This window comes from Centroberyx gerrardi, chromosome 19 (genome assembly GCF_048128805.1).
Source record: "Centroberyx gerrardi isolate f3 chromosome 19, fCenGer3.hap1.cur.20231027, whole genome shotgun sequence".
Classification (NCBI taxonomy): Eukaryota; Metazoa; Chordata; class Actinopteri; order Beryciformes; family Berycidae; genus Centroberyx; species Centroberyx gerrardi.
This window is the reverse complement of record NC_136015.1, coordinates 26,681,932-26,693,273: the sequence shown is the minus strand read 5'-3', so window position 1 is coordinate 26,693,273 and position 11,342 is coordinate 26,681,932. Positions and strand designations below refer to the sequence as shown.

The 11,342-nt window shown below is 42.1% G+C and overlaps 2 protein-coding genes across 3 annotated transcripts; both read left to right on the top strand.

Annotated features, from left to right (window-relative positions):
- Positions 1–1,334: 1,334 nt before the first annotated feature.
- On the top strand, positions 1,335–3,149 carry LOC144537846 (E3 ubiquitin-protein ligase TRIM39-like). Of its 2 annotated transcripts, none has more exons than XM_078290260.1 (2): positions 1,335–1,529; positions 1,623–3,149. In XM_078290260.1, the coding sequence occupies exon 2, from the start codon at positions 1,640–1,642 to the stop codon at positions 3,038–3,040; it is 1,401 nt and encodes a 466-aa protein (XP_078146386.1). In that variant the 5' UTR covers positions 1,335–1,529; positions 1,623–1,639; the 3' UTR covers positions 3,041–3,149. The 2 variants fall into 2 exon arrangements, with proteins under 2 accessions (XP_078146386.1, XP_078146384.1); XM_078290258.1 differs by having other exon boundaries at positions 1,335–1,535.
- Positions 3,150–8,353: 5,204 nt separating this feature from the next.
- LOC144542875 (E3 ubiquitin-protein ligase TRIM39-like) lies at positions 8,354–10,107 on the top strand. The gene has a single exon (XM_078290263.1). It carries the CDS (start codon positions 8,657–8,659, stop codon positions 10,055–10,057), a length of 1,401 nt encoding a protein of 466 aa, XP_078146389.1. The 5' UTR covers positions 8,354–8,656; the 3' UTR covers positions 10,058–10,107.
- The last annotated feature ends 1,235 nt before the right edge of the window (positions 10,108–11,342 follow it).

Genomic DNA, 11,342 nt, shown 5'->3' with positions numbered 1-11,342 from the left:
GGGTTTCATGGAGCTTGCAGTGAAGACAGAAGGCTTAGCTTTTAGATGCAAAAAGAATTATGATGCTAGCTATTATGGTTTCGATGTTAGAGCCATCTAAACAGCATGATGCAAATGAGGCCGCAGGCGGCCGATCCAAGTTTAAAGGGTTAAAGGTCCCATATTCTCCACTTTCCAGAGTTTTATTTTGTGTCTTTCTGTCCATTCAAAGCTGTGTGTGTGGTGTCATGAACCAAAAACACTCTCAATCCATTTCTCCACGTTCATTTTCCAGCATCTCTCTGAGCCTTACCAAGAACAGGCCGTTTCTGTCGCCGTGTCTTTAAGGCTCATTAATATTCACGACCCTCCGTTCCGATCGGCTAACCGTTTCGAGAGCGAAACGTGAGACGCCGCGGCCCGGCGGCTACAGGTAGGGAAAACTCTCCGGTAATAAACGATGACGACCGCTCGACCGCTTTGAAAAAAACACTTTGTTAGTCTATTATTTCTTACAGAAATGATAATGAGCGAACCTTTGTGACGCCGCAAAGTTACGGAAGTCCAAACGGCTCGTTTAGAGGCTCGCTTTTCTAATATGGATTGTGTGGATTTAGTTTTGATACTTTCACCATGTTTAGATACACATCCAACTCCTTTATCACCACAGAGGAGAGGGAGTCCTGCTTTACACCAGATGGACCTTTAAAATTAATCACACCTATTGGTGTGATAGTGTTAGTGGAAGCATCGCCATTGACGGAAGGGCTTGGGCTCAGGGGACATCATTTGAAGACGGACACAGCAGCATGAGGATGGCAAAGGCAATCCTCAGACAAGTGAGGACCCAAACTGAGTAAATGTTGTCTCCAGGCTCATTCAAACTACCGGTACTCTCATCATGTGGAGACCAGCAGAAACCTCTCACCGATCTCACAAGGCAGAAATGACCTAAAATGCCTTTAAGGATTATCATTATTGTGTTCTGGACTTAGAAATACACATGCATAACTCATTTCCAAGATGCTGTATATTCATTTTGGAAAGAAAACCCAACTATCATTACCTTTTGTTCATCATTCAATATATCTAATTGATCAGATCATCTACAAGTCTCTTGGAAATCTCATTTTGGATTCAAACTCTTCAAATCCAAATCAAACTCTAGTTGTCTGGAGCCTCTATCAGACTACAATACCCAGAGAGCAACGAGAGAGAAACACTGTGGAATGAAACTCAGCTCTGCTCTATTACAGTAAACAGCTGAGCATTTAGGAGAAATGGACTGACAAAGCTCCGCCCCTTACCTGACTCACCTGAGACAAACCAGGAAACAGAGTTTATTATTCTTCACTCCTCACTGAGAAGAGACACACACACCGAGAGACAGACGATAAGATTCACCTTCAGACCAAACCCACGACTTCCACTGAGGGAGGACAGCTACAGGAGGGAATACTGGGAATACTGGAATACTGGGAATACTGCCACTTCAACCTGCTGCTGACTCCTCACACTGAACGTGAGTTTTAGAAGAAACACGACTCAAAGTCAAAGTAACTTTCAGGGAACTTTCTAGAGGAGGGAGTGGTGCCACAACTGACTGACTTCCTGTTTGAGCGGTCTGTCTGGTTTGTTTTCAGCTTCACTCAGAGAGAAAATGTCTTCCAGATCAGAGGAGGACTTCTCCTGTTCTGTCTGCCATGACATCTTTAAAGATCCTGTCGTCCTGTCATGTAGCCACAGCTTCTGTAAAGCCTGTCTGCAGAGCTGGTGGACAGAGAAACAAAAACATGAGTGTCCACTTTGTAAGAGAAGATCTTCAAGGAGTGAACCACCTCGTAACTTGGCGTTAAAGAACCTGTGTGAGGCTTTCTTACTGGAGAGAGATCAGAGAGCTTCAGCAGGATCTGAGCTTCTCTGCAGTCTGCACTCTGAGAAACTCAAGCTCTTCTGTCTGGACCATCAGCAGACAGTGTGTCTTGTCTGTCGAGATTCAAAAACACACACCGACCACAGAATCAGACCCATTGATGAAGCTGCACTGGATCACAAGGAGGAACTTCAGGAATCACTGAAGCCCTTAAAGGAGAAACTGGAGCTCTTTAATGAAGTTAAAGGGAACTGTGATCAAACAGCAGAACACATTAAGGTCCAGGCCCGACACACAGAGAGGCAGATTAAGGAGGAGTTTAAGAAGCTTCACCAGTTTCTACAAGAGGAAGAGGAGGCCAGGATCGCTGCACTGAGGGAGGAAGAGGAGCAGAAGAGTCGGACGATGAAGGAGAAGATCGAGGGTCTGAGCAGAGAGATAGCAGCTCTTTCAGACACAGTCAGAGCCATAGAGAAGGAGCTGAGAGCTGAAGACGTCTCGTTCCTGCAGAACTACAAGGCTACAGTGGAAAGAGTCCAGCGCCCCCTGCTGGAGGATCCACAGCTGGTCTCAGGAGCTCTGATAGACGAGGCCAAACACCTGGGCAACCTGAGCTTCACAGTCTGGGACAAGATGAAGGAGATGGTCTCCTACACTCCTGTGATTCTGGACCCAAACACTGCCAATCCAGGACTCATCCTGTCTGAAGATCTGACCAGTGTGAGATGTGGAGAGGAACAGAAGCTTCCTGAAAACCCAGAGAGGTTTGACTCCTACCTCACTGTCCTGGGATCTGAGGGCTTTAACTCAGGAACTCACAGCTGGGATGTTGAGGTTGGAGACAGTACAGTGTGGTACCTGGGTGTGGCAGCAGAGTCTGTCCAGAGGAAGAGAAACATATGGTCTGCATTATGGACAATATGGTTCTCTGATGGTAAATACGGAGCAGTCTCCCCATCAGATCCAGGCACTGATCTCCCAGTGAAGAAGAAGCTCCAGAGGATCAGACTGCATCTGGACTGGAACAGAAGAAGGCTGTCATTCTCTGATCCTGATACTAACACACACATACACACCTTCACACACACTTTCACTGACAGGCTGTTTCCATACATTGCCACCAACAATGAACTCTCTCTGAAGATTTTACCAGTGAAGGTCTCTGTAACAGTGGAACAGCACAGTTAGAGATGATGATGATGATGATGATGATGATGATGATGATGATGAAGATGATGATGATGAAGATGATGTCATGTATGCAATCCATCCCTTTTTGTAATGGGAATACCGCTCATTTTAAAGATTCATTATATAAACATGTATCAGTTATTATTACTTCTAGTCAATGAATATAGTCAACTTTCTAATCTGTGATGTCATCAAGATGTGCCCATGTTGTCCTGATGATGATGTAGTTGTCATGGTGATGTGGATGACAGCTATAACAACAACAGCAAACAAAGGGAAAAAATGAATAAATATTGAAAAATGAATAAATAATAAAATTATCTATAATAACAACATTCAAATAAATAAAAATTAGTAGACGAGCTCTACTTTGTTAAAGTGAATTTTCTCTATATTTAGACTGCAGGTAAAAGTTCATCCTGTCTTCTTTGGTTCTTCATCTGAAGTGTTAAATTTATTTGATCTAACTTTATTCCAGGTTCTTAGAGTTTCTCTCCACTGTAACTCGTCTTCTCTTTGTAGTTAAATCATTTAAACTGCAGCAGATCCTGGACTGACTCTAATATTTACAGCAACAGATCCAGGCTCAGCTGAACTCTTCATTTACAAAACTCTTTATATCCATTTGGGAAAATAAATCAGAACCTCATAGTTTGTCGTTCAACATCTCCGACATCCAGACGATCCTGTCTGTAAAAGAGTTTTAATTTTGTCAACCGAGGACTTCAGTTATCTAGAGTCCTTTAAAAAGTACCATCAATTTAATTCTGAATTATCAATCAGTTTGTCACTTTATTTAAAAGGTGGAGATTTCATTTTGGATTCAGACTTCATGTAATGTTGCTGATTTAGGAATTGAAGCTTTCTCTACTTTGTAACTCTGCATAAGAAAATCAGCTAAATTCTGAAAATGTAAAATGTAAATTTCTGATGATGTATGTTAGCTTTGTAATCTTTGTTACCTACTGTGATTATTTTGATTTACTGCTGGATAACTTTGCATCTAAAACCAATGTACAAATGCAATGAGTAATTCATATTTATTGATGCTAGGACTGTGTTTGTAATAAAATAATAAATAAATTGAACCTTTGTACACCTTTTATAACCCAGCTGAACAGTCCTGTGGTTTTATGATTAGGAAAGCATTCAGTGAATACAGTTGATGTGAACATAGTTATGCTGTTTGGTTTTTTTGTTATTTGTTACAGGAGGAGGCTCCACTGCAGAAAGTAGGTTTGGTGCAAAGTTTCTCCTGTAAGGTGTGGATGTTATATCGGGTTCTACTTGCAGTGTGAATATTTGTTATTTTTTGTATTGTAAATTTAAGCATATGAATGAATTACGTTGCACTTGTGTAGTGATTTTCAACCTTAGTAGGCTTACTGTAAGTACGATGTCTGCAGTCATTTATACCTCCTACAACACCGATGTACAGCATGTACAGAAACATCTTACTGAACAGATCATTGGGTTTTAGAGGGAGGTATAGCTGGATGTCATCAGCGTAACAGTAGAATGAAATGTGGTATTTGCGTATGATTTGACCAAGAGGAAGCATCTAGAGAGAAAAGGATGGGGCCCAGAATGGACCCCTGCGTAATCCCACAGGGGATATTAGCTGAGAAGGAAGGAAATTTGTCAATCTTTACTGAAAATGTTTGTAAGATAAGAGGAAACCAATCTAGGGCTGTGCTATTAATGCCGACCATATGCCGAAGGCGGTTAATCAAAATGACATGGTCCACTGTGTCAAAGGCTGCGGTGAGGTCTAAAGGCAATAAAATGGCACAGTGACCTGAGTTCACTGACCACAGTGTGTCATTTAGCACTTTAAGTAGGGCAGATTCTGCGCTATGCAGTGCTCTGAAACCGGATTGGAATTCATCAAGGATATTATTAAGATTCAAGTGGGTGAGCAATTGAGAGAGTACAATCTTTTCAAGGACTTTAGAGAAGAATGGGAGTTTGGAGTTGCGGGGTCACGGTTGGGCTTTTTAAGGAGCGGATGCACCATTGCATGTTTAAGACAGGAGGGAACAGTGCCAGTGGAAAGAGGATTATTGATAATAGAGAGATTCCCGGGGCCTACAGTGTCCAGAACCTGTTTGAAGAGCCTATAATATCAGTGGAGCAGGTAGTAAGTCTCATCTGAGAAACTATTTCTATTAAGCAGGAAAGAGAAATGGGCTCACATTGGCTTAGGACAGCAGTCTTGGCTGGCGTGATAAAGAGGTCTTTATCACTCTGATGCTCTGAACCTTACTGACAAAGAAAGCTAGACATTTTTCACAAGTAGTTGGGAGACCTCAAAGCTAATGCTGTTAGGGCGGCAGGTGACAGAGTTTATAGTAGAGAATAAAACCCCGGGCTTATGAGTTGTTGCAGTTCCTGATAACTATGAGCCTTTCTTTTAAAATGTCGTAAGAAAAATTGCAATGTATTGCTTTTCCATTTCCTCTCTACTTTCTACATTCTTTCTTAAGAGCCCGGGTGGTGTCATTTAGCCACGGCTGGTTTTTAGGATTCGTTTTTTAAACTTAAGGGGGGTAATAGAGTCAAGGATAGTTGGTCGTGTTGAATAGAACGATCAGCTCCTCTGTACTTAGCTGGGTGGGCGGTCCTCTAATGTACCAATGAGAGGGGAAGCGGCAAAGGCGGCTGAGGATTGCGTGGGAGTGGATGGGTTGATGGAACGACGATTAAGAGTGTTAGGCGTGAGAGTCCGATGAGGGAGTGGAGCATCAAACACAACTGGCCTGTGGTCAGATATGCAAACGTCGACTGTTTCAGTGTTACCTGTAGGAAAACCAGAAGACAGAACCAGGTCCAGAGTATGACCACGATCATGTGTAGGACCACTTACAGACTGAACAAGATTAAATAATTCAACTAGATTCAAAAAGTGGTTAACAAGTGGTTTAGACGGGCAACAAACATGAATATTAAAATCGCCAAGAATCAAAATGTGTTCAGATTAAGACAAAACATTCCATTCCATTCTCAAAGCTGGAGCAGTCATGAACTGGCATAAGACTACATTTAAAATCACACTTAAAAAAAACAGCTAACCCCACCCCCCCCCCACCCCCCTTCCAGACGTCATGGGTGAGCTGAAAAAGTTGCAGTTCATTGGGGAAAGTTCAACAAGAGAGACACTCTCACCAGCATTAAGCCAGGTCTCAGTCATAAACACGAGGTCTAGGTGACAGAATGAGAAAAAGGCATTCAGGATAAAAGATTTGTTAGATAAGGATCTAAAATTTAAAAGAGCCATCTGGGATACAGAGTCATGAACTGGCATAAGACTACATTTAACCCTTTATACTCTGCAATAGAAATGGTCCGCCAGAGCCTACACTGGTGTTTTTGCTTACTGTGACGTCATTTTTTTGAGTATCTTCAAATGTTTCATATCCCCAAAATCTGCACAACCCAAGCTAAAAGGCTATGTAAATCAATAAACCATAATAACTGGAAAAAATATTGAAATTGTGTCATAAATTAAAAATTGGACATGATGTTTTTTGACCAAAAGTTGAAAATGTTTCTCTCTGCCTGAGAGAGAAACATTAGCAGTTGGCTAGCCAATATTAGCAGTTGGCTAGTCATCTGCTAATGTTTCTCCAGACATCGGTTATCCTCTTCGCCGGGGTGGGAGGGTCGGCGGCAGGAGACGTCTCGGGGATAGTGCAGCTGAGAGCTCGCCGACAAGTCAGGCTTCCTCCTCGGTCAAACACCCGGAACATTAGCGCCCTAAACAGCCGGGTGTGCCGGACCTTTTCACCAGCAGACACGGGCGCGGTACAACGTGATGACATCATCAATGATATATACGGAAATGCATGTAACATTAGATCTCTAGAACATACCTAATCTGCAACTCAATAGATTTTACCTCTCATAATTTGATATACAACTTTCCACAGTTTGTTTAGAGTGAAAAAAAAACATGCTACAGGGGTTGCATGGAGCTTGCAGTGAAGACAGAAGTCTTAGCTTTTAGATGCAAAAAGAATTATGATGCTAGCTATTATGGTTTCGATTTTAGAGCCATCTAAACAGCATGATGCAAATGAGGCCGCAGGCGGCCGATCCAAGTTTAAAGGGTTAAAGGTCCCATATTCTACACATTCCAATGTGATATTTAGTGTCTTTCTGTCCATTCAAAGCTGTGTGTGTGGTGTCATGAACCAAAAACACTCTCAATCCATTTCTCCACGTTCATTTTCCAGCATCTCTCTGAGCCTTACCAAGAACAGGCCGTTTCTGTCTCCGTGTCTTTAAGGCTCATTAATATTAACGACCCTCCGTTCCGATCGGCTAACCGTTTCGAGAGCGAAACGTGAGACGCCGCGGCCCGGCGGCTACAGGTAGGGAAAACTCTCCGGTAATAAACGATGACGACCGCTCGACCGCTTTGAAAAAAACACTTTGTTAGTCTATTATTTCTTACAGAAATGATAATGAGCGAACCTTTGTGACGCCGCAAAGTTACGGAAGTCCAAACGGCTCGTTTAGAGGCTCGCTTTTCTAATATGGATTGTGTGGATTTAGTTTTGATACTTTCACCATGTTTAGATAGACCATCCAACTCCTTTATCATCACAGAGACAAGGGGAGTCCTGCTTTACATGATGTGGACCTTTAAAATTAATCACACCTATTGGTGTGATAGTGTTAGTGGAAGCATCGCCATTGACAGAAGGGCTTGGGCTCAGGGGACATCATTTGCAGACGGACACAGCAGCATGAGGATGGCAAAGGCAATCCTCAGACAAGTGAGGACCCAAACTGAGTAAATGTTGTCTCCAGGCTCATTCAAACTACCGGTACTCTCATCATGTGGAGACCAGCAGAAATCTCCAGTGGAGCCGATCTCACAAGGCAGAAATGACTTAACATGCTTTTAAGGATTATCATTATTGTGTTCTGGACTTAGAAATACACATGCATAACTCATTTCCAAGATGCTGTATATTCATTTTGGAAAAACCCCCAACTATCATTACCTTTTGTTCATCATTCAATATATCTAATTGCTCAGATCATCTACAAATCTCTTGGAAATCTCATTTTGGATTCAAACTCTTCAAATCCAAATCAAACTCTAGTTGTCTGGAGCCTCTATCAGACTACAATACCCAGAGAGCAACGAGAGAGAAACACTGTGGAATGAAACTCAGCTCTGCTCTATTACAGTAAACAGCTGAGCATTTAGGAGAAATGGGCTGACAAAGCTCCGCCCCTTACCTGACTCACCTGAGACAAACCAGGAAACAGAGTTTATTATTCTTCACTCCTCACTGAGAAGAGACACACACACCGAGAGACAGACGATAAGATTCACCTTCAGACCAAACCCACGACTTCCACTGAGGGAGGACAGCTACAGGAGGGAATACTGGGAATACTGGGAATACTGGGAATACTGGGAATACTGGGAATACTACCACTTTAACCTGCTGCTGACTCAGGAGTTTTAGAAGAAACACAACTCAAAGTCAAAGTAACTTTCAGGGAACTTTCTAGAGGAGGGAGTGGTGCCACGACTGACTGACTTCCTGTTTGAGCGGTCTGTCTGGTTTGTTTTCAGCTTCACTCAGAGAGAAAATGTCTTCCAGATCAGAGGAGGATTTCTCCTGTTCTGTCTGCTGTGACATCTTTAAAGATCCTGTCGTCCTGTCATGTAGCCACAGCTTCTGTAAAGCCTGTCTGCAGAGCTGGTGGACAGAGAAACAAATACATGAGTGTCCACTTTGTAAGAGAAGATCTTCAAGGAGTGAACCACCTCGTAACTTGGTGTTAAAGAACCTGTGTGAGTCTTTCTTACTGGAGAGAGATCAGAGAGCTTCAGCAGGATCTGAGCTTCTCTGCAGTCTGCACTCTGAGAAACTCAAGCTCTTCTGTCTGGACCATCAGCAGACAGTGTGTGTTGTCTGTCTGCATTCAACAACACACACCGACCACAGAATTAGACCCATCGACGAAGCTGCACTGGATCACAAGAGAGGACTTCAGAAATCACTGAAGTCCTTAAAGGAGAAACTGAAGCTCTTTAATAAAGTTAAAGGAAACTGTGATCAAACAGCAGAACACATTAAGGTCCAGGCCCGACACACAGAGAGGCAGATTAAGGAGGAGTTTAAGAAGCTTCACCAGTTTCTACAAGAGGAAGAGGAGGCCAGGATCACTGCACTGAGGGAGGAAGAGGAGCAGAAGAGTCGGACGATGAAGGAGAAGATCGAGGGTCTGAGCAGAGAGATAGCAGCTCTTTCAGACACAGTCAGAGCCATAGAGAAGGAGCTGAGAGCTGAAGACGTCTCGTTCCTGCAGAACTACAAGGCTACAGTGGAAAGAGTCCAGCGCCCCCTGCTGGAGGATCCACAGCTGGTCTCAGGAGCTCTGATAGACGAGGCCAAACACCTGGGCAACCTGAGCTTCACAGTCTGGGACAAGATGAAGGAGATGGTCTCCTACACTCCTGTGATTCTGGACCCCAACACTGCATATCCAGGACTCATCCTGTCTGAAGATCTGACCAGTGTGAGACGTGGAGAGAGACAGCAGCTTCCTGAAAACCCAGAGAGGTTTGACTACTACTGCTCTGTCCTGGGATCTGAGGGCTTTAACTCAGGAACTCACAGCTGGGATGTTGAGGTTGGAGACAGTACAGTGTGGGCAGTGGGTGTGGCAGCAGAGTCTGTCCAGAGGAAGAGAGACATACAGTCTGGATTATGGACAATATGGTTCAAAGATGGTAAATACAAAACATTCTCTCCACCAGATCCAGTCACTGTTCTCCCAGTGAAGAAGAAGCTCCAGAGGATCAGACTGCATCTGGACTGGAACAGAGGAAAGCTGTCATTCTCTGATCCTGATACTAACACACACATACACACCTTCACACACACTTTCACTGACAGGCTGTTTCCATACATTGGCACTGGGAATAAACTCTCTCTGAAGATTTTACCGGTGAAGGTCTCTGTAACAGTGGAACAGCACAGTTAGAGATGATGATGATGCTCATAATGATGATGATGATGATGAAGATGATGATGAAGATGATGATGTTGTCAAATACACAAGCAATCTATTTCTTTTTTTTCTTTTCATTTTAAGGATTCATTATATAAACATTATAATATCCATTATTCTTATTTCTAGAACAGTCAGTGAAAATAATCAACTCTCTAATCTGTGATGTCATCAAGATGTGCCCATGTTGTCCTGATGATGATGTAGTTGTCATGGTGATGTCAATAGCAAACAAAGGGAAAAAATGAATAAATACTGAAAAATGAATAAATATTAAAATTATCTATAATAACAACATTCAAATAAACAAAAATAGTTTTACTTTACCTCAAAGTAGACAAGTTCTACTTTGTTAAAGTGAATTTTCTCTATATTTAGACTGCAGGTAAAAGTTCATCCTGTCTTCTTTGGTTCTTCATCTGAAGTGTTAAATTTATTTGATCTAACTTTATTCCAGGTTCTTAGAGTTTCTCTCCACTGTAACTCGTCTTCTCTTTGTAGTTAAATCATTTAAACTGCAGCAGATCCTGGACTGACTCTAATATTTACAGCAACAGATCCAGGCTCAGCTGAACTCTTCATTTACAAAACTCTTTATATCCATTTGGGAAAATAAATCAGAACCTCATAGTTTGTCGTTCAACATCTCCGACATCCAGACGATCCTGTCTGTAAAAGAGTTTTCATTTTGTCAACCGAGGACTTCAGTTATCTAGAGTCCTTTAAAAAGTACCATCATTTTAATTCTGAATTATCAATCAGTTTGTCACTTTATTTAAAAGGTGGAGATTTCATTTTGGATTCAGACTTCATGTAATGTTGGTGATTTAGGAATTGAAGCTTTCTCTACTGTTGCACTCATTGTAAGTCACTCTGCATAAGAAAATGTAAAATGTAAATTACTGATTATGTTGTTAGCACTGTAATCTTTCACCTACTGTGATTATTTTCATTTACTGCTGGATAACTTTGCATCTAAAACCAATAAAGAATGAAGTTAAGAGGGAAATGTGTTCAGATTTCCTGGCTGTGATTTCAGCAGCGTTGTCATCATGTTTCGGTTCTGCTGACTCGGCTTCAGCTGGTCTCCTGAAAGTTTGTGAAATATTCACAAAGCCTAACCTAGCCCTCAAGTTTTAAATTTTAGCTAAAGTTTTTATTTAACCGACCAAAACCTTTCACTTTTAACCAAGTTGTTTTAGTTCCTGAACTGAACCGCTAGCCGACCTGCAGCTGAAAATGTCCAATTCATGTTTTT

Excerpts from the sequence above, each read along its gene's own strand:
- LOC144542875 (XM_078290263.1), top strand. The coding sequence starts at position 8,657 with ATGTCTTCCAGATCAGAGGAGGATTTCTCCTGTTCTGTCTGCTGTGAC.
- LOC144537846 (XM_078290260.1), top strand. The coding sequence starts at position 1,640 with ATGTCTTCCAGATCAGAGGAGGACTTCTCCTGTTCTGTCTGCCATGAC.